This window comes from Phoxinus phoxinus, assembly GCF_949152265.1.
Source record: "Phoxinus phoxinus genome assembly, chromosome: 4".
NCBI lineage: Eukaryota > Metazoa > Chordata > Actinopteri > Cypriniformes > Leuciscidae > Phoxinus > Phoxinus phoxinus.
Window position 1 is genome coordinate 37,864,409 of NC_136879.1, and position 22,500 is coordinate 37,886,908.

Sequence of the window (22,500 nt, forward strand, 5' to 3'; positions counted from 1 at the left end):
TCATTGAATACACAGAAGTAGCAGAAATAAACCTAAAATTCTCGGGACAGGAGCATGTGTCCAAACTTTAATCTTAACAGTTCTATTTCATCAGATACGATCTGTAAAAAGGGCTTTAAGTGTAAAATACCGAACTTGTCCTTTAAAGATGTGTTTTGTTGTTTGATTAACATTAGCAGCAGGTATTTATAGGCTGCTGTCACTTTAAGACCTTATGCACGGATCCAATTTAATGATCCGATTTATTTCTCAACTGTTTACGTTCACTCAAGACATAACCGACTGTGTTTACAAGAATACTTGCCAAGACAGGTATTTTGACATATTTTATGCGTATGAGTTCGTTCAAGCTCAAGGAGATGAGGAATCAAATCGCCTCTTTGTGTGTGCGCGCTTCGGCATGCGATTACCAAATTAAGTTCTCTTTTGGCTCTTCTTGTGCTGGAATGGTTTAAAAGTTTAAATTAGCAAGACATGTGCAAATGATACAATGACAACACCTTTTGTTGTTGTGGGTAAAAATGATCCGTGTAACGGAGGCCAGCTAGCATCCTTGTTAACATGCCTGCCTCCCATGCCGGACACGCCGGTTCGAATCCCACTTGGAGCATTTAATTTGGTGCCGTGACCCGGATAAGAATAAGGTTTTGTAACTGAGGCCAGCTAGTAAGAGCTGCCCAAATTTCGTGTAAACTCACTCCCCTGGCCTTAAGAGGCGCGTTAGCGACTGATGCTAGAGACTGCGTCCTTTTAAGCGCGCTCACCTCCCATGCTACAGATGCCAGTTCAAACCTGTTCGGAGCGGGTCGAGTTGGACCTGAGGGATTGCATTTGGTGCAGTGACCCATATAGAAGTGAGGTTTAGGGGTGGAGGAGTTTAATGGAGGCAAACTAGTAAGAGCTGTGCGTGTAAACCTCAATCCCCTGGACTCAAGATACTGTGGTCTTTAGCAACCTTGTTAGCGTGCCCGCATCCCATGCCAGAGACGCCGATTGAAATCCCGCTTTGAGCAGTGCAAGTAGCACCGGAGGGATAACACTCGCAATATAATAAAAAAGGGACTTTGCACTGTTTCTTGCGTGCATCATATGAGCAGTGCTATTTGTCTGAGCATTTCATCAATCTCTTTTGAGGTGCCATTTGGTTAGAATGCTGTTTTCGGGTTTATTCACACCAGTAAAGTCCGCTAGTTCACTTGCTTTGGTCCAGACCAAATACAATGTTGATTTTTTTTGTTCGGTGTGGATCACTTTCACACTGCCCTTTTTGCTAGTGAACCAAAATGTGTAAACAAAACCACACGTGTGCTAAGGTCATCCATTCATTGGACAGAAATTCTCAAGCAGGGAAAAGTAGGAAGTGCAAAAACAGGCTAATCATGGAGATTTTTCGTAGTGCAATTTTTATTCTTTTACTGATTTGGTGTTAACAGCTACTAATGCAATAATGAAGAAACTTATGAGCATCATATGACACAATGTCATTGTAACAAAGTATGTTGTTATGGGAAGAATGAGGCGGGAATCGACAAACATTTAAACAATTGAATAATAAAACAAACACAAAACAAACGTAAAAACGGCAGCCCCTCATGGACGACTGCCGACACGTAAACAAAACATAACATAGAAGTCCAGGCCTGGTCCTCTCTCGTCCTTCACTGTCATCACTCTCTATTTTATGCTTCCACTCCTCCGTGAGATACAAGACCGGTGCGTCACGCAGGTGACGTTTGTTAGTAATCTCGCCACCGTTCTCTCACGGCCCTCTGTCTCATCCTGCTTGCCACAGTCATCTATACGATGTTGTAATTAGGACTTTGCAAAGACAAAGATGTGATGCAAGACGGTTCCGGCAGAGAGAGCATGCTCTTATGTGCGCTGTACCAGAGTTTGTTTGGAACGGGACCGAGACCACGTCTTCAGCTGGGTCTCGGTACGGTTGTTTGGTCCGTAACCGAGTGCGATTGCTGTATCCACACCTGCCCAAAAGATCCACATCAACGGGGGAAACAAACTTGAGTTCAATTCAATCGAAGCAAACAAGACAGTTGTGAATACACCCTTAGTATTCAGAGAGGCAGCTCACTAGGGTTTGGAACAGGACCACGGTTCCGAGATGTGTGTGTTTGTGTGTGTTTGTGTGTTTATGTGTGTGTGTATGTGTGTGTTTATTAATGGAGTAAACTCATCTCCAGCACTAACTCCATCTCTCTTGTCCCTCCTTACACCACGCAGCCCTGCTGCTGAACCAAGGTAAGGTTTCAGATCAACCTCTGATCAAACTCTGACATGTGTCCACACTAACCCTCATGCTACACACTCAAGAAGAGAAGAGAAAAAGGGCTAGAAGCTTCCCTGAACCCATGAGGGACACGATTATGGTGTGAAAAGAGGGACTGCTGAAAGAGAGGAGTTCAAAACAGACAGAAAGAGAAAAAAAATCTCAATGGTAGCTTTCACCATATAATCAATCCCAGTTTTTACTCTGAATCTTTTTCACTCTGAAAGAAAGTAAAATGGGTTGTAAATGGCTTTTAATGTGGACTTAAAAGTCTGTAAATCCACAGTCTGGCACAGAGGAATCACATGCATTCAGAACATCTCTCAAAGCCTGATTTCAAACCGTGTTGCTTCGTCTGTGTGTGTGTGTGTCGTGGTGTTGTACGTGGTGTCGTATTGATTGGTTGAGCTGTTATGTTTTTGATTGACAGGGAAGGGGTATGCCCTCCATTTCCTGCCTGTTGTATCTCATTCTTTTCTGTCTTCTGTCTGTTTCTTTTCCTTTATGGTGTGTCTCTTTCAGAGGATCCGGAGGCACAGTTGAGCACGGAGGAGGAGGAGGCCAGGAAGATAGCGGAGATGGGCAAACCTGTTCTGGGGGAGCACAGCCGGCTGGAGGTGGTGATCGAGGAGTCCTATGAATTTAAGGTATTACATCTGAAAACATAGTCAGTCCATATTTTGTTTATTTTTTTATTGGGGAGTCCTGTGAATTTACTGTAAAGCATCACATCTAAAAAAAAACATTGGAAATTGTAGGTCCGTATTTTATTTTATTTTATTTTATTTTAGTGAGAAGTCTTATGAAGGTATCCTATCTGAAAGGTATCCCATTCCCAGTAGATTCCCAATGTATTCCTGCGCATGATGGTTCTAATTTTTCCTCATATTTGCAGTGCATATTTTTAAATTCAAACTGTTTGACTATTTACAAAAAAATTCATTTGAAGCTCCCACTTAATGATTACCTGGAGTGAAAATATTTTTTTTTGGCTCTGTTCATGCTTGTTGATGACAGCCAAATTTGATGGGTTGATTAAATTGTCATGATATGAATATTACACTCATATCTTTTTTTCAGTGTTATTTATCAGATCAGTGGTGCTAAACGAACAGTTGTCAGGTTCATTAGGTTTGTCATGATAGTAATATTAAGAAATTCATTGCCAGCACTTCAGTGGTCCAGATCTGTATTTTCTTTTTTTTTCTTTCTATCTTTAATACACACACACACACACACACACACACACACACACACACACACACACACACACACACACACACACACACACACACACACACACACACACACACACACACACACACACACACACACACACATTAGGTTTGTGTGTGTGTTTATTATTATTATAAGTAATATGTATGCATATATTTTTATTCTATATACATATTTATTTTGATTATCCTGAACTGTGACATCTGCATGATGGAGTTTTTGCAAACGTTAAGCATACCTTGACTTTTATGACTTTACCTGAGTTTAAACACAAGTTTATTGTGTCTGATATGGGCCACATTAATGACGTCATGTGAACATGTGCCTTAAATGCACTTACGGTAATGCTGTGGTCTAAATGTTGCCAGTGATCTGTTGCTGTGTTTCAGAGTACCGTTGATAAACTGATCAAGAAGACTAACCTGGCGCTGGTTATCGGCACTCACTCCTGGCGAGAGCAGTTTGTGGATGCAGTGACCGTCAGTGCAGGTGTGTCTGTCTGTCACACACACCTTTGTGTTCTTCAACACACTCTTTTGAAACAGGAATACATTGTATGAGTCACGCTGTATAAATTGCATTCCCACAGCGATACACAGACTTAATAAAACACATAATTGAGGCTCTTTCATACACTCTAAAGCTGCTCCTCTTAAAATCTCAATCTCAGAAGCTTCAGCAATACACAATACCTCAGATAAAAATGACTTGTTTTGTAAGCATTTGTGCACTTTTCATTCATGGAACAGAAAAGAAGATTGTTAAATGTGCAATTTTCTATAACAACTTAAAATGCATCATAAAAGTGCCTTAGAAATGGTCCGTACTGTTAATTTAAAGTCATACAATATTTATTTTGTTATGATGAAACTTGTAAAAAATGGTTTGGATTGAAGGATATAAGGTTGTTTGTGTCTGGAGGTGCATGTACAGTACGTGATGTGATACTGTCATCTGGTGGTTACTTGTGTTAATGGCCGTGCATGTAAAATCTTTAATTGTGTGTGGCATCCTCAGGTGATGGAGACGATGATGACGATGAGGGTCGAGAGGAGCGTCTCCCGTCCTGCTGCGATTACGTCATGCACTTCCTGACAGTGTTCTGGAAGGTTCTGTTCGCGTTCGTTCCGCCCACGGAGTACTGGAACGGCTGGGCCTGTTTCGTGGTGTCCATCATTGTAATTGGCCTCCTCACTGCGGTCATCGGAGACCTGGCGTCTCACTTCGGCTGCACCGTCGGCCTTCGCGACACTGTCACCGCAGTCGTGTTCGTGGCTCTGGGCACTTCTATCCCAGGTGTGCCTCGGGACATTTAATCCAGGGCACTTCAGCCACACTTTAAAATACCTGAATGACACTGCATTAAATAACACAGCATAAATGCAAGATGAATTTATTGTGAACAAAAATGCACAAACAATTGTTTTTGTTTTTTTTACTTTTGACTTCAATGTCCAGATAATTATTGGGATCAATGTACGGTATATCAGTGAGATTTTTTTTAAAGAAGTCTCTTCTGCTCACCAAGACTGCATTTATTTGAACAAAAATACAGTAAAAACAGTTACACCGTGAAATATTATTACAATTTAAATTAACAGTTTTTTTATTTAAATATGTGTTCAAATGTATGCGTCCTTACTCCAGTAAACGTTACTTCAGCGTCACATGATCCTTCAGGAATACGTCTAATATGCTGATTTGATGCTCAAGAAACATTTCTGATTATTATCAGTGTTGAAAACTTAAAATGCTTCATATTTGTGTGGAAACCGTGATACGTTTAATTTTTTAGGATTATTTTATGAACATAAAGTTCAAAAGATCAGCATATATTTGAAGTAGTCATCTTTTGTAATATTATAAATGTCTTTACTGTCCATTTTTTATCAGTTTAATGCACCCCCGCTGAATACAAATATTAATTTATTTAAAAAAAAAAACTTACCCCGGCCCAAACTTAGTTTTATATCACAATTCAGTAAAAATAAATGACACAAAAAAACATTATTATTAATAATAATGATTAATAATCTAAATATCTAATCTAATGTGTGTATTATACTATATTATATTATATTATATTATATTATATTATATTATATTATATTATATTATATTATATTATATTATGTTATATTATATTACATTATATTATATTATACACCGGCCAAAAAAAAGTTGCTGTTTGGATTTAAATAGGCAATTGATTGAGAGTATATTATTGGATCATAATTGCAGTGATCGCACATTGAAAGTCTTTGAGAAAATGTATGCACCTTTTCATGGAAATATCATCACAACCTTTATTTCCATCAAGAGGTGCATATATTTTTGTTCAAGATCTTGTAGTCAATGCAATTCTCCTCTAGCCTGGCTCCGCCCTCCTACGTACTTCCGCTCAATTTTCATTTTCTACGTCTGAGCTTGCGGTGTATTCTTGGGTTTTCCTACATGGTTGTTTAAGAAATGAAAAGCTACACAAATATTGGCCAGTTTATCAGCCTTGTCCATATATAAGTCGACCACTAATGCCTATATTTACTCATGATCTTTATCTCTCTTTTTCAGACACATTCGCCAGTAAAGTCGCCGCTACTCAGGACCAGTACGCAGACGCCTCCATCGGAAACGTCACCGGCAGCAATGCCGTCAACGTGTTTCTGGGCATCGGCGTGGCCTGGTCTGTGGCGGCCGTGTACTGGGCCATCAAGGGCAAGAAGTTTGAAGTGGACCCCGGATCATTGGCCTTCTCCGTCACACTCTTCACTATTTTTGCCTTCGTCTGCATGGCGGTACTGCTGTTCCGGCGCCGACCGTCAATCGGGGGAGAGCTGGGCGGCCCTCGTGTCTCGCGTATACTCACTTCACTCCTCTTTCTGGGTCTGTGGTTCCTCTATATCCTCTTCTCCAGCCTTGAGGCCTACTGCCACATCGAGGGCTTCTGAGCGACCCTGCAGAGAGAGAGAGAGAGAGAGAGGGGAGGAGGGGGAGGGGGGGGGGGGGGGTGAGACTCGGAGCCAAGAAGCTACACACATCAACACACAAATTTGCACACACACTCACAAAACACGTATTTGGTGAATCGTTGAATACAAGGATCGTTCAACTTAGATGTGTCCAAGAATCCTGCTAGAGAATTTTGAGGTGGAAGAAGTTCAGAGAAAAACAACAAGAGACGGACGATGCTTGAGAGAGATGAAAGAAGAGGAGTTTATGAATGCAAAGCATGTAGCAAAAGAGGGCAAAAAAAAGAGTGTTAAGCACTAAAACAAAAGAGGGAGCGATGATGTAAAATAGTCTTTCCGTCTCTCGAGCTGATGGGCAGAACTGACGACTTTTGTTTAGCACTGCAGACATTGTGACATAACAGGCTTTTTACGGTTCAAGGGCACAATACATCAGAGTAAAGAGAAAAGCAAACGCCAACTCTAGTGATGGCATTTTAGATGCTAATGAAAATGCCCGGCAATAGAGCTGTTAACAGATCAGCAGTTTTGCTTGGGCTGTGTGCATCACTCTGCACTAAAGCGGTTCTTTACGATCGCTGCTTGACAGATCGTACAATATGACTCCGGAGTAAAATGCAAGACGGACTGAAAATGCGCGTCACATTAGACTATCAAGCATGCAAAATTACTTTAGACCCTGCCTGCAATGAGTATGCACAGCAGGATATGATGACATGCTCTAGGGCTTCTTGTTTTAATAAGTAATACAATATAAATAACTAATAATAATGGGGTCTAGTGTGACCGCACCACCTAACAGTCACAAATGAAATTGAAATGGTACTGTACAACTAATGTTTGATTGACGTTGGACTGCTCGTTCATCGGAGCCGACACAAATTAAATTTTATAGTAACGTGACAGGAACGCTAAATAACGAAATATTCGTTTTGCATAAATATTGTCCGGAAATCTGTCAGACTTAGACATTAGTGATCATGTGACACTAAGCGATCAAAGACTTTTAATTGTGCCCTGCAATGACAAGATCAAAAAAATGTTTAACGATACCAGAAATTCGTATTAAAATAGTGGCAAAATAGGGCTGCTCGTTAACAGAAGAATGGTTGAAGATGGAACTAGAAAGTTATTCATGAAACTTCAGGCTGGATATTCTGCTAGGTTAAAGACATTGGATCCAGATGTTTTCATTTAGTTTTACACGCACACTTACTCTACACTTCAGCGTCTCACACAGTGTTATGACTGGGATCTGCCGAAACGGAACACTGCTCTCTCGATGACATCACAATGATTCCAATCTTCAATTGTTACATTCATTCTGCGCTTTCTGCTGCCTAGAGACAATGGAACTCTCTTGATGACATCACAATGATTTGAATCTTCGATTGTTCATTCTGCGCTTTCTGCTGCCCGGAGACAATGGAACTCTCTGTATGTCCACTTTTAAAAGTGTCAATGTAAAAAAAATCCCACCGGAAAACATCCCCGCCGTCATTTCCATATCTCCAAGCTCCAACTTTTCCTCTCTTTAGTATGAGACCACGAGTGTGCTAGGAATAAAAGACGTCTCCATCGAATGGAGTTCAGTCCAGTCAAAGTAACTGAGAGTTTATCTTCTTCTCAATACAGGTTTATTAGGAGGACGAATGATTTGGATGTCAACTTTGTTTATTTGATGCATCCGAGTTCTCATAACAAAACACTAAAGTTGTACAGATTCGCCATTGTGTAAAGCTGTCTGGGGCTTCTAACAATTAATGATTTAAAGAGCTGCGCATTGATTGGTTCTTTATAAACTCTTTCGCGGGCTCATTATGCGTGGTGCTGAAAGCTGATTGGTCCTTGAATCGTCTGGTCCCTGACAGATTCACAATAAAATGTTGTTTACTCGTAGAGCACTCAGGATTGTGTGTACATGTATACGTTAAGGGGATTCTAAGCGTTTCTATGTCGTCGGCTCATCTGTCCGGTCTGTAGATGTTTGTGAAAAGCTGTGTGATGTGTGTATCTGTGCTAGACTTTTGTCTGTGGTCTAGTCAATGGAAATGCATGATTGAGTACATATTGGCAGATCTATAGTGGCATGCGTTGACTCTGAAGACATGCATGAATTTGAAGTTTACAATGTTTGTTTACTAAAAGGGACGACAGATTCTGCGACTACAATGATGGCTGCCAGATCTCTTTTATGATATTTCAGTACTTGATTAAGAACATTTAGTTAATTGAAGAGCAGATCAGGATTTCTTATTATTTTCAAGAATAAAACGACAACAAAAAGCACCATTGATCTGTGTATTCACGTGGCGAGCTTTGCTTTGCCTCACATTTTCATATTTCTCACGTTGAACAACGTTCATGCCTTCGATTGCGTCACGGCAGAGAGAAACATGTTCTCTGACTTAGATGTTGTGTGAATGATAAAGCATGAAATCTTGTTTTATACTCGCTCAACATCAGCATCTACTTAAACTGGCTTAAACGGACTGTTAAAACACATCAGTAGAAAATTGTTCAATGGGATTTAGAAAATGTTGCTTTTCTTCGACGGAGATTTTCATATTTGAAACCCTGAAGGACGGGGTCGATCTTAGATGAGCAGAATCCCAAATCTGTTATTGCCTTAAGAGACTTAGCTAATAACATTTCATAATAGTATCTGTGTTACGTGTTAGTGTGTTCATGTTTTCTCTGAGTACAACAGAAACCAAATTGATTGAGACAAAGCGTGCAATATGTGACAGTAAACCCTTCAGTAATACTTGGTGCCTATCCTGACCCTTTTGCTTGCTGCCAGGTTTCCTTTAGTGCATGCAGGCTTTTTCTTCTTAACACTACGAAGAGAACGTGCAATAAATCCGACAAATGACGAGGAGCGCGATAGAGATTTTCTGGAAAAGTAAATGTTTTTTTTTTTTTCCTTACTAATTTTATTCCGTTTCATCATCAGTGATCTTGTGTTTTTGTGGAATCAAGCTGGAGTTTATCTGAAGAAATCCCCCCGTTGCCCTGAATGTCAGATGTTTACTCTTTTTACAACTCTGTTAAAGTCGAAAGCTTTGTAAAACTTTTTTGGAATACGACATTTTCAGTAGGTGATTTTTCTATTTCCAAGTGTTCACAAGTTGATAGGAAGCTCAATAGTTCTTGATGTAATGGTTTTTGATAACTATTTCCAAGATGTTTAGATATTTTCAGTAGGTTTACTTGGGTTGTAAGAAATCACCATATGTTGTATGATAATTCAGACTCAATTTGCAGTGTTTATTAGTGCAGTAAATACATCTGTAAATGCTGCACACTCTATCTATCTATATATCTATCTATCTATCTATCTATCTATCTATCTTTCCACCTATCCTATCTATCTGTCTTATCTTTCTATCTTTCCACCTATCTATCTATCTTTCCACCTACGCTATCTATCTGTCTTTCTATCCATCTATCTATCTATCTTTCCACCTACGCTATCTATCTATCTATCCATCTATCTATCTATCTTTCCATCTATCTATCTATCTATATCTATCTATCATGTGTTTTTGAATTGCAAGTAATATGTCTCTGTAAAACAGTTTCTTGTGCACTGGGCCAAAGGCTATTTTTATTTATTAATTCATTTACAAGGAATTTAACTCATGATAACGGAGTAAAACTACACTGTAGCTGTGACTGTCTCGTCTGTTAACCGTGTTGAGGGCATGTTCATTGAGAAAAATGCCACCTTGGCTTTTCCCAACACATGTCTGGTGATGATGTTGCATTTCTGAGCGGTTGGACTGTGTTCATTACTGTAAATGTGAAGCTGTACATGTGCCTCTAATGTGCAAAATGCATGAAGTACCTGTTTGTACGCATGAGCTGTTATTAGTGTCAAAGTTTACATTTACTGTATTATTATCCCATCTTTCGTTTCTTATTTTGCATTTATTTTATTTTACTTGCAGGTATTTTTGTACCCTATTCACACAATATTATATTAATGATCCTCCTTATTTTAGAATAGAATCGGAAGTGAGGAAGATATTGACAGTTTGTTACACTTAATTTTTTTTCTGCCTAGAGAAATGTGAAAAATAGTTATTACTTTCCATGTTATGAATCTGTCTCGTCCTCAGAGTTTTGTATGTTGTGTGTGTCGACCTCAAACTGGCCTTGCTCCCTGCCTTGTTTTTGTGCACTTCTATCATGTGATCATTCTCTTTCTGCCTGTTAAATTACTTTAATAATGTGTCAGAAATGATGTGACATTAATATATATATATATCAAATACTGTAATAACTCACTAGAAAGTAATATATAAGGATTTTATGTTTGTATGTTTTTGTTCATTTTGTTATGTCAGTAACAGAAAAAGTCAAGATAAAACTAAAGACTGAGGACATTTGTTTGAAAGAAAATGGCATGATGTGTATGTGTCCCAATTAAGAAGAAAAAAAATAATGATGTAGCTGTTAGAGCTCAAGCAGACCTTATTGAATATAGTTTATTTATTTTAAACATGTACTGTCCTTGAGTGGTTTGTAATAACATCTATAACACATCAAAACTCAAATTATTGGACCTCCGTATATGTAAAGGCTGCTGTCGGCTTATTACTGTTCATTTGTATACAATCATGCACATATATAGGACAGTAAAATGTACAGATCAGATAATTCACTCATCTTTCATATAAATGATGCCATCTAGTGATCACAAAAGTCAAGTTCAGAGAAAAATAGGTAAGTTTTGATTAGCATCATTATGTTCAATACTGACAGTTTGCCATTATAAGCTTTCTTTTATTTTCATCAAAAATAATAAAAATAGAGAAACTAAACTATTTAAGGTTCATAAATGGCACTTATGAGTGTAAAATGTACATTTCTATTATAATTTATTGTTTAGTGCATCTTTACTGTCCTCAGCTAAAGTATGACTGTTTTTACTCAAACTATTTTCATGTTTAAAACTCGCTATTCTTAAAAACTGAAAACACAACACTTAATTGCTTTGTGTACTGCATTGAATTACAGTTTTAAAGCCTGTAGCTTCGGAAAAAGTAAAAAGAAAAGATGTGTGTGAGTTTTTGGTTGTATGTTTGTAATTGAATTTCATCATCTGGACCCTATCACACTGTCTTTGTCCAGTGCACAACACATTTAGTCCAGTTTGGACAAGAATTGATGACAACCCCCTTTAGAAATAGAAAACAAATAGATTTGTTGTTGTTTTTGGACTGTAAAAAAATAATTTTACCACACACTGTATCAGTCTGGGTTATTAATGGACATATAGCCTACCAACCGATGACAATATGGATATTACACCAGAACTAATGGAAGAAAATACAAGAAATTATTCCTTAAGAGTCACAGGAAATTTCATTCTGCGCTTTCTGCTGCCTAGAGACAAAAGTGTATAAAAGAAACTTGTCATACGTCATCCGCGACAAACGGGACAAACCGAGTGACCCGAGCCACGGGTACCGGTGACATCACGCATCGGACCCCGGCACGCGCCACCGCGGAGAGTCCAATCACAGCTCGCGCTTTTACCCTCACGAGCGCGTGCTACAAACCGCTGCCTCCCCGGCGTCCATTCAAACCTCCCCAACCAACCGTTGTTGATCAGTGTTTATAGTATTCAGTTTCAGTCAGTGTGACAGGTGAGCGGCTGCGTGTAGAAAGTGAAATATTCTCCCTCCGGAAACGAATAAAGGTCAGTGTGCGCTTTATACGATAACTTTAAACGGGATCGATGTTTAAATCAATATCTTTCTGTCCTTTTTGTGGCGCGAGCGGTTGAGGGTCTGACACATCATGACCCTAGCACTATCTAAAGACGTTTAAAACAGACCCCCAACATGTTTTAGTGATTTTTTTTTTATTACATATATATGTAGATCTTTAAATTAATAAAGGGATACATACTTATGGATTGTTGTTGATATTCCGTCCGATACTGATCCTAAACTTCTCGACTGAACGCGAATTATGTTCACGCGCGTCTATTTACTAACCTTAGCAGTTGCTGAAACTATTAAAAAGGCTGTTGAAATGTACATATTTGGGTAAAAAATAAAAGTTGAATGTGCTTGGAGAGAGATTATCTGCAAGACACTCTTCAGACTTTAACAGGTTTATCAGGTTGAGACAGGTTTAACAGGTTGTTTAACGTTAACGAACGTTATAAGTTAACTTACCTCATTCTTTCTGAGTGAGTCTGTGATTCATACTCTGCTGTAATACTAAGGAATCAAATTATGATTATGAATGACACACAGAGACGCTTTTGTGTCTTATTGAGTGGGAGAGAGGTCATGAGATTGAGCTGTGGCAGGTAGGCCTATTTAACGTTAGTGAAGCCCTTTTCAACTTATGTCATTATTGTGCCTTTGCTTTAATAAGCCTATTCAGTTTCTTAAGCTTTGCTGCCTTGAGCTTGTATTTAGTTTTCAGTGTTTGAATTAATTAAATGGTGTCTGATCCAGTTCTGTTCTTCTCTCATTCTCATGCACAGCCTATGCAGAAGGTTTGCTGACAAGTAAACACAAGCTCGGATGATTCAATGAATGAACTGTTGCTCTGACAAACATGTCAGTCAGTTCTCCATCACTCAAGTTATGATTGTGTTTTATATAGCTAGAGATACACTGATACTTAACTACCCTGTCGATACCGATAGCTGATTATTCAGAATAATATCTGCCCAAACTGATACTGAGTTTGAAATATCTCCCAAATAATGTAGCAAACTACAGGGAACCCCCTCATTTGGTTTAGGCTATTACTATGTTATATGTTGAAAAAGCACAAACTATTAATAAAAACTGAAAAGTTTGTATGTAGCTCAGTTGCACATAAGGTAGTTTTCATACACACTTGTCTTCATGACAAATTTATTCCAACATGCATATAAAAAAATAACAGTAAATAAATAAAATAAAACAGTTAAATAAGCTCCTCACTCATGTTTTCATAACTTTCCTGTGGCAAATGCCACGTCATTGTTCACCTGCTGCTTGAAACACTTATTGATCAATTACATTAGACATGAATTATTCCGGTTATACAGGAGTACAGGAGTTAAATCTTAACCAATTGTGAAATCTGGTTGCATCACGCACATAAGGAGAATATTCACAGAGTTTATTCTAAACCTGCACACACTACAAGATTTGAAAATAATAGTTGATTTAAAATCATTTCAAACATGTTTGATATTGTCAGGCAATGTGTCCGTGAGCAGTTCGGGAAGTTTAAGATTTGATCCGTAAACGCTCACATTACCAGATAATCTGGGCTGGACATAGGAACCGACCGATGCCCTGGACATAAATTAGGATTTATCTCGCTTTTTAAACTATTTTTATGTCGCTTTTTTTACTATTACGTTTTTTTGTGTGTTATTGTGACGTTATCTTGCCCTACATTCAACCCAAGAGGGATTTTCTTCACACACACACACACAGTCTGAGTTGCAGTCTGAACACGTTTTTTTCCCCGCCCCCTTTTGATTGACAGCCGTCAGCCGATTGTGAAAATACTTGCTTTTATCGTCCGATACCAATTACTGGCAGACGCATCTGTGCTGTATTGAGCGAATGACATGAAAACGGTCAGAACATTTCTCACATTTTAACCCTAAATGGAAATCAATATATTTTGCATAAAGATTTGCATATATATTCCTATATATGACATTGTTTGAATTGCACTACCACTGAGCAATTCCAACACATGTTTTATTACGCTCATGTTGCCAGGAGTCAACAGTGTTCATTGAAATTGAATGAGTTTAGTTCTCATTACAGTAATGCAATGCAAACATTTTATAAAAAAGAAAAGAAAAAATGGTGCTCTCTGACAGGATTTGTGTGAAACGTGCTTTATTGTTATTATCATAAGTGCGTTTTTCTTTATGCAAAATAAAATTTTCTTTAACCATCCTTTTTTGCCAGACACTGGCTGCAGAAAACACACACAGATGATGGCCACAGATGCTCATATAGGGCACACAACGATGCACAGTAAAGCAGACACACTCTCTGTGTTACTTTAGTTTACACAACATGACACAATGGCAACTCTCCCCTCTCTCTCTGTTTCTCTTACTCAACCTCTTCTTCACTCCTGTATGAGTGCTGGTGGTATCAAACAATGATCCTTTCATTGGAAAGAGGAAGTAAATCTCGCCTCTCTTCACATAATGAATAGCAGCGATTTCAGATTTATCACACAAAACCATTTTCATCATAAATACCGAACACTGCTTCAGACCCACGATATTCAGCTCATGTTGTTGTGCAATGCTCTTACATGCTGCGTTAGATTTGCTGGTTAAGAGCATTCAGACTTGAGCTGGAATAACTCGCTTTATTTACACTGAAAAAAGACAGCTGTGACTCACTCAACGCTCAGAAAAAGATGGGTGTGGGGCGATGTACAGAAAAATTAACGATGACGAAAAAAAGGAGAGGCTTAAAATGTGTCGAGAACATCAAGGAACGGTTTACCCAAAAATAACAGTTTTAATTCATTCCAATCCAATGTTATATTATTTTAAGACAAAAGGAGGTCTCTTAAAGGAGAACTCCGGTCAATTTTAACATTGAGCTCAATTTTTAGTAAATTTGTCAATACAGAGAACAACGACAAAAATCGGTGTTGCCTACACTGTGTTATCTTCTTTTTAAAATTTGCACCCTATTGACTTCAATGGGGCAAGTTTTAAACCTGCTTTTATCCTCTTAACATCCTTGATGTGTCATTACAAGTGCCCAGCCATGTTGAGTGATTCTTTCAGAGTGAACACGAGTGAATCTGACTGCAGTAGATGTGAAAGATATTCATAAAAATTATGTTAATTCAACAAGCGCACATACCTGTATTTAAATCCTGTTTTCGGTCGAAGTCCACAGTAGTCGATTGTCGAGTTCACGCGCATAGGTTTAGTTACCAATGATCACGCGCGTGAACTCGACAATCGACTCCTTTAAGCAAAAAAAAAGCTTTTGTTTTCGAAATAATGAAAGTGGATAGACAAACTCTTAAAAAAAAAAGAAAACTGAAGAGAAAAAAAAACATTATAACATAAATAATAATAACATAATAACATTACTTAACATTGTGCATGACAAAAAGGCACCATTTTTTTAATTGAACTCAACTGCAAATCAGATTGGAGACTTAGCATTGATTAACAGCTTAAAGGTGCCCTAGAATGTGAAATTGAATTTAACTTGCCATAGTTAAATAACAATAGTTTAGTACATGGACATGACATACAGTGAGTTTCAAACACCATTGTTTTCTCCTTCTTGTTTAAATCTCGTTTTTGAAAAACACCCCTGAAAAACGGGCGAATCTCCACATAACACTTACTGTGACGTAACCGATGGGATCATTAATATGTACGCCTCCAAAATTTGAATAAGCCCTTTCAGAGATACGGTGCTACACAGAACTGCGCTGCGCAGGTGAAGCACACACGCACACAGACACACACACACACACACACACACACGCACGCACGAACGAACGAACGAACGCACATACACACACACACACACGCACACACGTGACTGTTAAGTTCGTACTGAAAATAATGAATAAACTTACCACTCCGAAACGTCCATTTGCCTTCTACAAACAACCGCTTGTTTGAACAAACAAACTTGTCGTCTGAAACCGGCTCAAACATATACGGTTGTACACCGAGTCTCTCCATTTGCACGTCGTACCTGTTTGCTGTGACTCTCTGAGCTCTTGTAATTAGCCCGCAGTGAAAGAGCCAATCAGAGCAGAACTCCTCATTACTATTCATGACCCTTCCAAATAAGGTAAAAACAGACCATTTCATTCTAGGGCCAATTTATAGGGTTGGAAATTGACCTGTATAACCTTTTCTGGACATTTTAAATGGCTTTTTAAGCCACATACCCTCTATGTAGATATCAGGGACAAAATTAAAATATTATTTCAACACATTCTAGGGCACCTTTAAATTATAGTGTTTCTCCCACAAAGCTATTGTATTGTACAAAACAATAGTACACACAACTTTTAATGGTGCTTTTGTAAAATTAGCTTGACTGTAAAATTAAAATTGAATATAATATTTATCACCATCCCCTTTCATTGTGCATCTCACAGGAAGAAAACAAATGATAAGATCTAAATAACAAAACCTTGATTGTAAAACTTTCTATTCTGGATAGCAGAGCAGAGTTGGGCAGCAGCGGATGATCTTAGAGACTGTCATGCATTTGCTGAGTTATTCATGAGATCCTTGAGAATGTATGAAAGGGATATTTGAGGCCTTGCCCTTACAGACACTGATGAGTGAGTGTGAATAATGAATGACATCTGCAGGAATAGCTTCCGTAGATCTTGCTCGGTGGGCGTTGTGTGCATGAATACAGAAATATTCCTGGATATTTGATCTGCTGTGCATATATATGCAAACACTGGGGATTATTTGACTAATACTCATATTGGTTCTGTATTCTTTTAGTTTAATTGACACTGTATGTTGAATCTTATTGCTTCTTTTTCTGACTTTGTAGTGAGAACTGAGGTAAACACTCTTAGAAGAAAAGGTTTATAAAGAAGCTTAATTTAGTCCCTTTCACACCAAGAACGATAACCTATATTATTTTCCACACCAGCACATGAAATCGTTCTGTCTATTTTTAAGCACACTGCAATTTTGTCATCTGCCGTTTTAAATGCTCCAGCTCTTTAAACCAGGATGGATTTTGATTCGCTGTCAACATTTGTATTGTTTATCGGGGGAAAAAAAAGTTAGAAAAGTTATTCCAACGGTATCGTTTGTGGTGTGGACTCTGCTGTTCTTTTCTATTTATATAACGATTTCTTTTTATCGTTATTGTTATCGTCCTTGGTGTGAACAAGGGCCTTAAAGGGTTCAGTCAGGCGCCTCATATATGATAATTGTATGGATTTTAATTAGATACTTTTAATTAATTCTTCATTTTAATTAAATTATATGAATTAAACAGCTCGTAAACACTTCACTAGAGAAAAAAAAATGAAAGTACTATGCAGTTATTTGAGACATTTCTCCTTATATCCTTTCTGGCATAAAGATTTCTTCACACTTTAGTCAAGTACACTATAGGCCTAGTTCTATTTAGAACCCCAAATGACCATTCCATTCTAAGAGTGTATTTGTGTTTTGTGATGTAATCATGGGAGGCTGGTTGTGATGTCACAATATGGGCAAAAATAGATTTGATCCCTTGTGTTATTAGGCTAATGTTGGGTAACACCTTATTTTACAGTGTCCTTGTTACATGTACTTACCATAGTAATAACAGTAAATTATGCATAATTACATGCAACTAACCCTCAACCAAATCCTAACCCTAGGTTAGTAAGTACATGTAGTTAATTAATATTACTCAGTACTTAAATATATAATTACACCGTAATAATGACACCTTAAAATAAAGTGTAACTAATGTTGCAATGTCAGATTATGCTCTTCAGCCCTGGGTAGATGATCCGCCTTGTCCGTGTTTTGTTAATTGTCAAGCAGACATGTCAATCTTATTATTAATAATACAGGATTTAATTTAGGGACCCGGGTGGCTTCAGGACCACGGACAGCTTCGACCAGTGACACAACCCCCCACTTCCTCAGCCATGCCACTGCACATTCATGTCATACATACTCACTATTCTATATTCATATTTTGAATTATTATTATATTTTCTGGTTTTTATTTGAGTAATTTTATTATGTGTTTTTTGTCATTTTTATTAGTTTTTGTTTTTAAAAATATTTCTAAATTATTTTAATTTCATGCCATTGTAACTTGATTGTGTCGAGGCTTCGGTTCCAGTTATTTTAGTTGTACACAAACAAAAAGCTGCTTGATATTGCAAACTGTTTCTTGTTATCATATTATTTTAATTCATTATCGTAATCATAAACACACTGATTTGATAATTTACAGCATTTTTGTTATTCTTCCCGTGCCCACACAATCACAGAAAATAGCTTACTAAATGCCAACAATCGATTTAATTAATTAATGATAATCTTTATCCCCCCCCCCCCCCCCCATAAAATAATATTAACATTATATTCACGAAATGAAGTCATTACTCACTTATAACACTTATTCACTTATGTATCACTCACAGTTCTCATTGATGCTTAAACGAACGTTTAGTGCCATTAAAGGCAAATCGCATTGGTTCTTGTGTGTCACATGATTGATCACAGTGCAGCTTGGTCATCTCTGGCGGAAAGTGATAGAAAGAAAGTCAGTTCCTCACACAAAGCTCATGTGCCGAGAAGACTTTGAATTAAGCACACAAGTTGTGTGTTTTTTTTCCCACTTTAAAATGTCCTATGAAAAACTGTACAATTTTTATATTGTGTCTGTATCTCCTTTTGTGTTCCATGCAAAAAACAACAGCATATGAGTTTAGTCAAAGAAGTCGCTTTAAAGGGATTGTTGACCCAAAAATTTAAATTGTCTTCATGTACTCACCCTCAAGTTGTTTCAAACCTGCATGAGTTTCTTTCTTCTGTTGAACACAAAATAATATATTTAAAGGATTTTGGGAACCAGACAGTTGATGGACCCCATAGACTTCCATAGTATTTATTTTCTTCTCACTATGGAAGTTAATAGGGTCCATCAACTTTTTGATTTCTTCTTTTGTGTCCAAATATTTGTTTTTTATGGTTTTAGTTAACAAAAATAAATAACCCTGACCCACGCTCACAAAAACTCATGCACATGCTTAGTTTTTTAATGTCACCTTTCACCCACTTTTGGATTTGTGCAGAAATCTGGGCTGTTGTGAAACGTTACACACCTCTATATTGGCGACTTTCAAATCTGTTGTTAAATTGTGAAATTTCCATCTAACAAGTAATCGCCCATGATCGTTTGGTTTATGATCGTTTGAATGCTGTTCAAGTGTTAGTGTGTTGTTTAACAGCATGGAAGATTGACTGCTTGTTTTTCTTGTTTAGAAACAAAGCTTCACTGACACATCGGAGAGGAGAAGAAAAGAAGAGGAGGAAGTGACATCCTAACTTTCCATTTCATTCTGTCAGTATGAGGCTGAAGCAGGATGTGAGTCCAGTAGTGGTCTTCATATTCAGATTGGTGGTTTGGCTTTACTCTCTCATCTCTTACCTGCCGTACCTGTTGCTGAGGTCGTCCGAATCGCAATCGTTCTCCGAGTGTTCGCGGAGGGTGAAAGGCCGATCCCTGAGCGCACACCCGTCGGGACCGTACCGGGATGTCGGAGCGCTGAGGGGGCTGGCAATGTGCCTACAGCCCGGGGTGGACACACTCGATCGGGTGTTTGAATCAACCGCAAGCCGCCATCCTGACCTCGACTGCCTGGGCACCAGAGAGTTGCTGAGCGAGGAAGACGAAGGTCAGGAGGATGGAAGAGTCTTCAAGAAGGTGTGTATCGTCTGAAAGTCCTTTGGCCTTTCAAAACTCTTGGATGTGTTGAAGGAGCAATGCTTTTGTAATCCCCCCGATAACGATTGTTCTACCAATCAACTATCGGCACCGATATATCGGCAATATATCGGTTGACCTCTAGTTGACTAGTCATCCACCAATGGATTAATCATTGAAAACATGCTTAAAAAACACTGAAAACTTGCTCATCAATTAAGGAAAAATATTATATTATAAAAGTATTGAATTAGACTCAAAATTAAATGTACGCTGCTTAGTGTATGCTACTTTTGGGTGGAAATGACTGTATAGTAATTAGTAGTAAGCCTACACTACTGGCCAAAAGTTTGAAATAATTGTATATATTACAAATCATTTTTTTTATGTTTTTTGAAAGAAGTCTCTTCTGCTCACAAAGGCTGTATTTATTTTATCAAAAATGCAGTAAAAACAGTGAAGTATTATTACAATTTAAGACTTCTATGTGAATATATTTTAAAAATGTAATTTATTCCTGTGATCAAAGCTGAATTTTAAGCATTATTACTCCAGTCTTCAGCGTCACATAATCCTTCAGAAATCATTCTATGCTGTTGAGTTATTATCAGTTATTATTGGGGCTCAATTAAAAATAATGGGTTTTTATCAATGTTGAAATGTAATTTTTTTCCTCAGAATTCTTTGATGAATAGAAAGTTCAAGACAAGAACAGTATTTATTTAATTTTTAAAAAAAAAATTTAACATCGCAAATGTCTTTACTGTCACTTTTGATAAATGTAATGCATCCTTGCTGAATAAAAGCATTAATTTAATAAATTACACTTAAAAAATATATTCACATAGAAAACAGTTGTCTTAAATTGTAATAATATTTCACAATAATACAGTTTTTACTGTATTTTTGGTAAAATTAATGCAGCCTTGATGAGCATATTAAGATAAAATAAAATAAATCTTAATGAAGTTTTGACCGATAGTGTGTATTCAAAATATTGGATAAATGTAATAAACATAAAATTGGGCCTAAAGTTAATGAGCTGATCTCATAAGTGTGATGATTTCTGAATGACATGTTTTAATAACTTTATAAATGGTCTGAGTGGAGTGGACCAATAAGGGAGGTTTGTTTTGTGTTGCGTGGGTGGGTGTGTGTCTACATAATAGGCCTACATTAAACTCTGTTCAAAAGCACAGAGAAAATCTTGTTTTCCATGTTAAGTCAAGCAGCCTGTAACAAACCGACCTGCAGCATGTGAATGATCTCTCAGTTCGGATGCTAATCCTATTGTCCAGCGCTGGAGCAGCTCATATAGTAATAATATTCTCCTGTGTTGCTGCTGTTACTTAACTAAAGCTGCCAGACATGTGCTGCTGTTGTGCAAGATGAGAAGGGCTTGAGTATGCATCCCGAACAACTGCTGCTGGGTGTTTCTTTCTGCTTGCTGCATTGCTTTTGTTCTAACATTGTTTAAGAGAGTGCTCTACACAAACCTGATACCTGATGCACTTTTGTGGCATTTTTTTTTTTTTTTCTGAAGGGACCATTTTCCATCCTCTTTTGAATTTATCAGGCTGCTTTTATATCTGTATCTTCAAGATTAATATTATGTAAATGACTGGAAATTCTCTGGATGTAAAAACAATGACAACTTCCTTACACAGTTTCTGAATACTGAACAGGCATATATATAAATGTTTAAATATATACTGTGTAAATAGACTGTGGATGGATTTTTCAAGTTGATTTGTCCTGTGCACAAAAAAAAAAAAATCATGACAAATTTTACATTTAAATGCTTATAAAGAGGCATGGGTATTATATAGCAGTACTTTACAGTAGATATAGAAAAATAAGTATACTGTTCTCAATAATAATTATACTTTGCCTGTAAAAGTTAACAGATTAAACAGATTTTTCTTGCTATTTTGAACTATTTTGCTTTTTTTTATTAAGCAACATTTCCTAGATCTTTAATTGTGAAGGTCAGACAGAGGGTTTAAAATGTACAACTATAGGTGCGTCCCCATTCGCTATTCTATGCCTATGTGTAGTATATCAATAGTGTGAGTAGTGTGTTGTTCACTGTTACAACTTTTTGACTAATTTTTCAAATAAAAGATTTCCTGTATTTTAAATCAATTAACTTTTGCTTAAAAATAATGAAAAATGCCCTAATCCATCTTAGTTTTAAAAAAGGTCACCCCAGATAAAAAATAGGAGCAATCATGCAACAAATGTTACTGCTTGTGCTTATAAGTAAGTAGCACTTCTTAACTTTCTGGAACTTTCTAGGGCTGTTCAGGACCGTTTAGAACTTTCTAGAACTGTTTGGAACTTTATATAACTGTTTAGAACTTTCTGGAACTTTATAGAACTGTTTGGAACTTTCTAGAACTGTTTAGAAATTTCTGGAACTTTATAGGACTGTTTAGAACGTCCTAGAACTGTTTAGAACTTTCTTGAATTTTCTAGGTCTGTTTAGAATTTTCTGAAAATCTGTTTTTCTAGAACAATCCAAATCTTGGTATACATGAGAGAGGGAGCTTTATAAGCA

The 22,500-nt window shown here is 37.4% G+C and overlaps 2 protein-coding genes across 2 annotated transcripts in view; both read left to right on the plus strand.

The window, feature by feature from the left end:
• The window catches only part of slc8a2b (solute carrier family 8 member 2b), a 112,762-nt gene extending 101,096 nt beyond the window's left edge, over positions 1-11,666 (plus strand). The window contains exons 9-13 of the mRNA XM_079609992.1: positions 2,239-2,256; positions 2,807-2,931; positions 3,910-4,009; positions 4,538-4,816; positions 6,092-11,666. Coding sequence (XP_079466118.1) covers positions 2,239-2,256; positions 2,807-2,931; positions 3,910-4,009; positions 4,538-4,816; positions 6,092-6,468 — 899 coding nt within the window. The 3' untranslated portion in view covers positions 6,469-11,666. The remainder of the gene's footprint in view (positions 1-2,238; positions 2,257-2,806; positions 2,932-3,909; positions 4,010-4,537; positions 4,817-6,091) is intronic.
• Positions 11,667-12,067: 401 nt separating this feature from the next.
• Positions 12,068-22,500, plus strand: part of acsl3a (acyl-CoA synthetase long chain family member 3a) — a 39,210-nt gene continuing 28,777 nt past the window's right edge. Inside the window, exons 1-2 of the mRNA XM_079609998.1 lie at positions 12,068-12,199; positions 19,499-19,940. Coding sequence (XP_079466124.1) covers positions 19,584-19,940 — 357 coding nt within the window. The 5' untranslated portion in view covers positions 12,068-12,199; positions 19,499-19,583. The remainder of the gene's footprint in view (positions 12,200-19,498; positions 19,941-22,500) is intronic.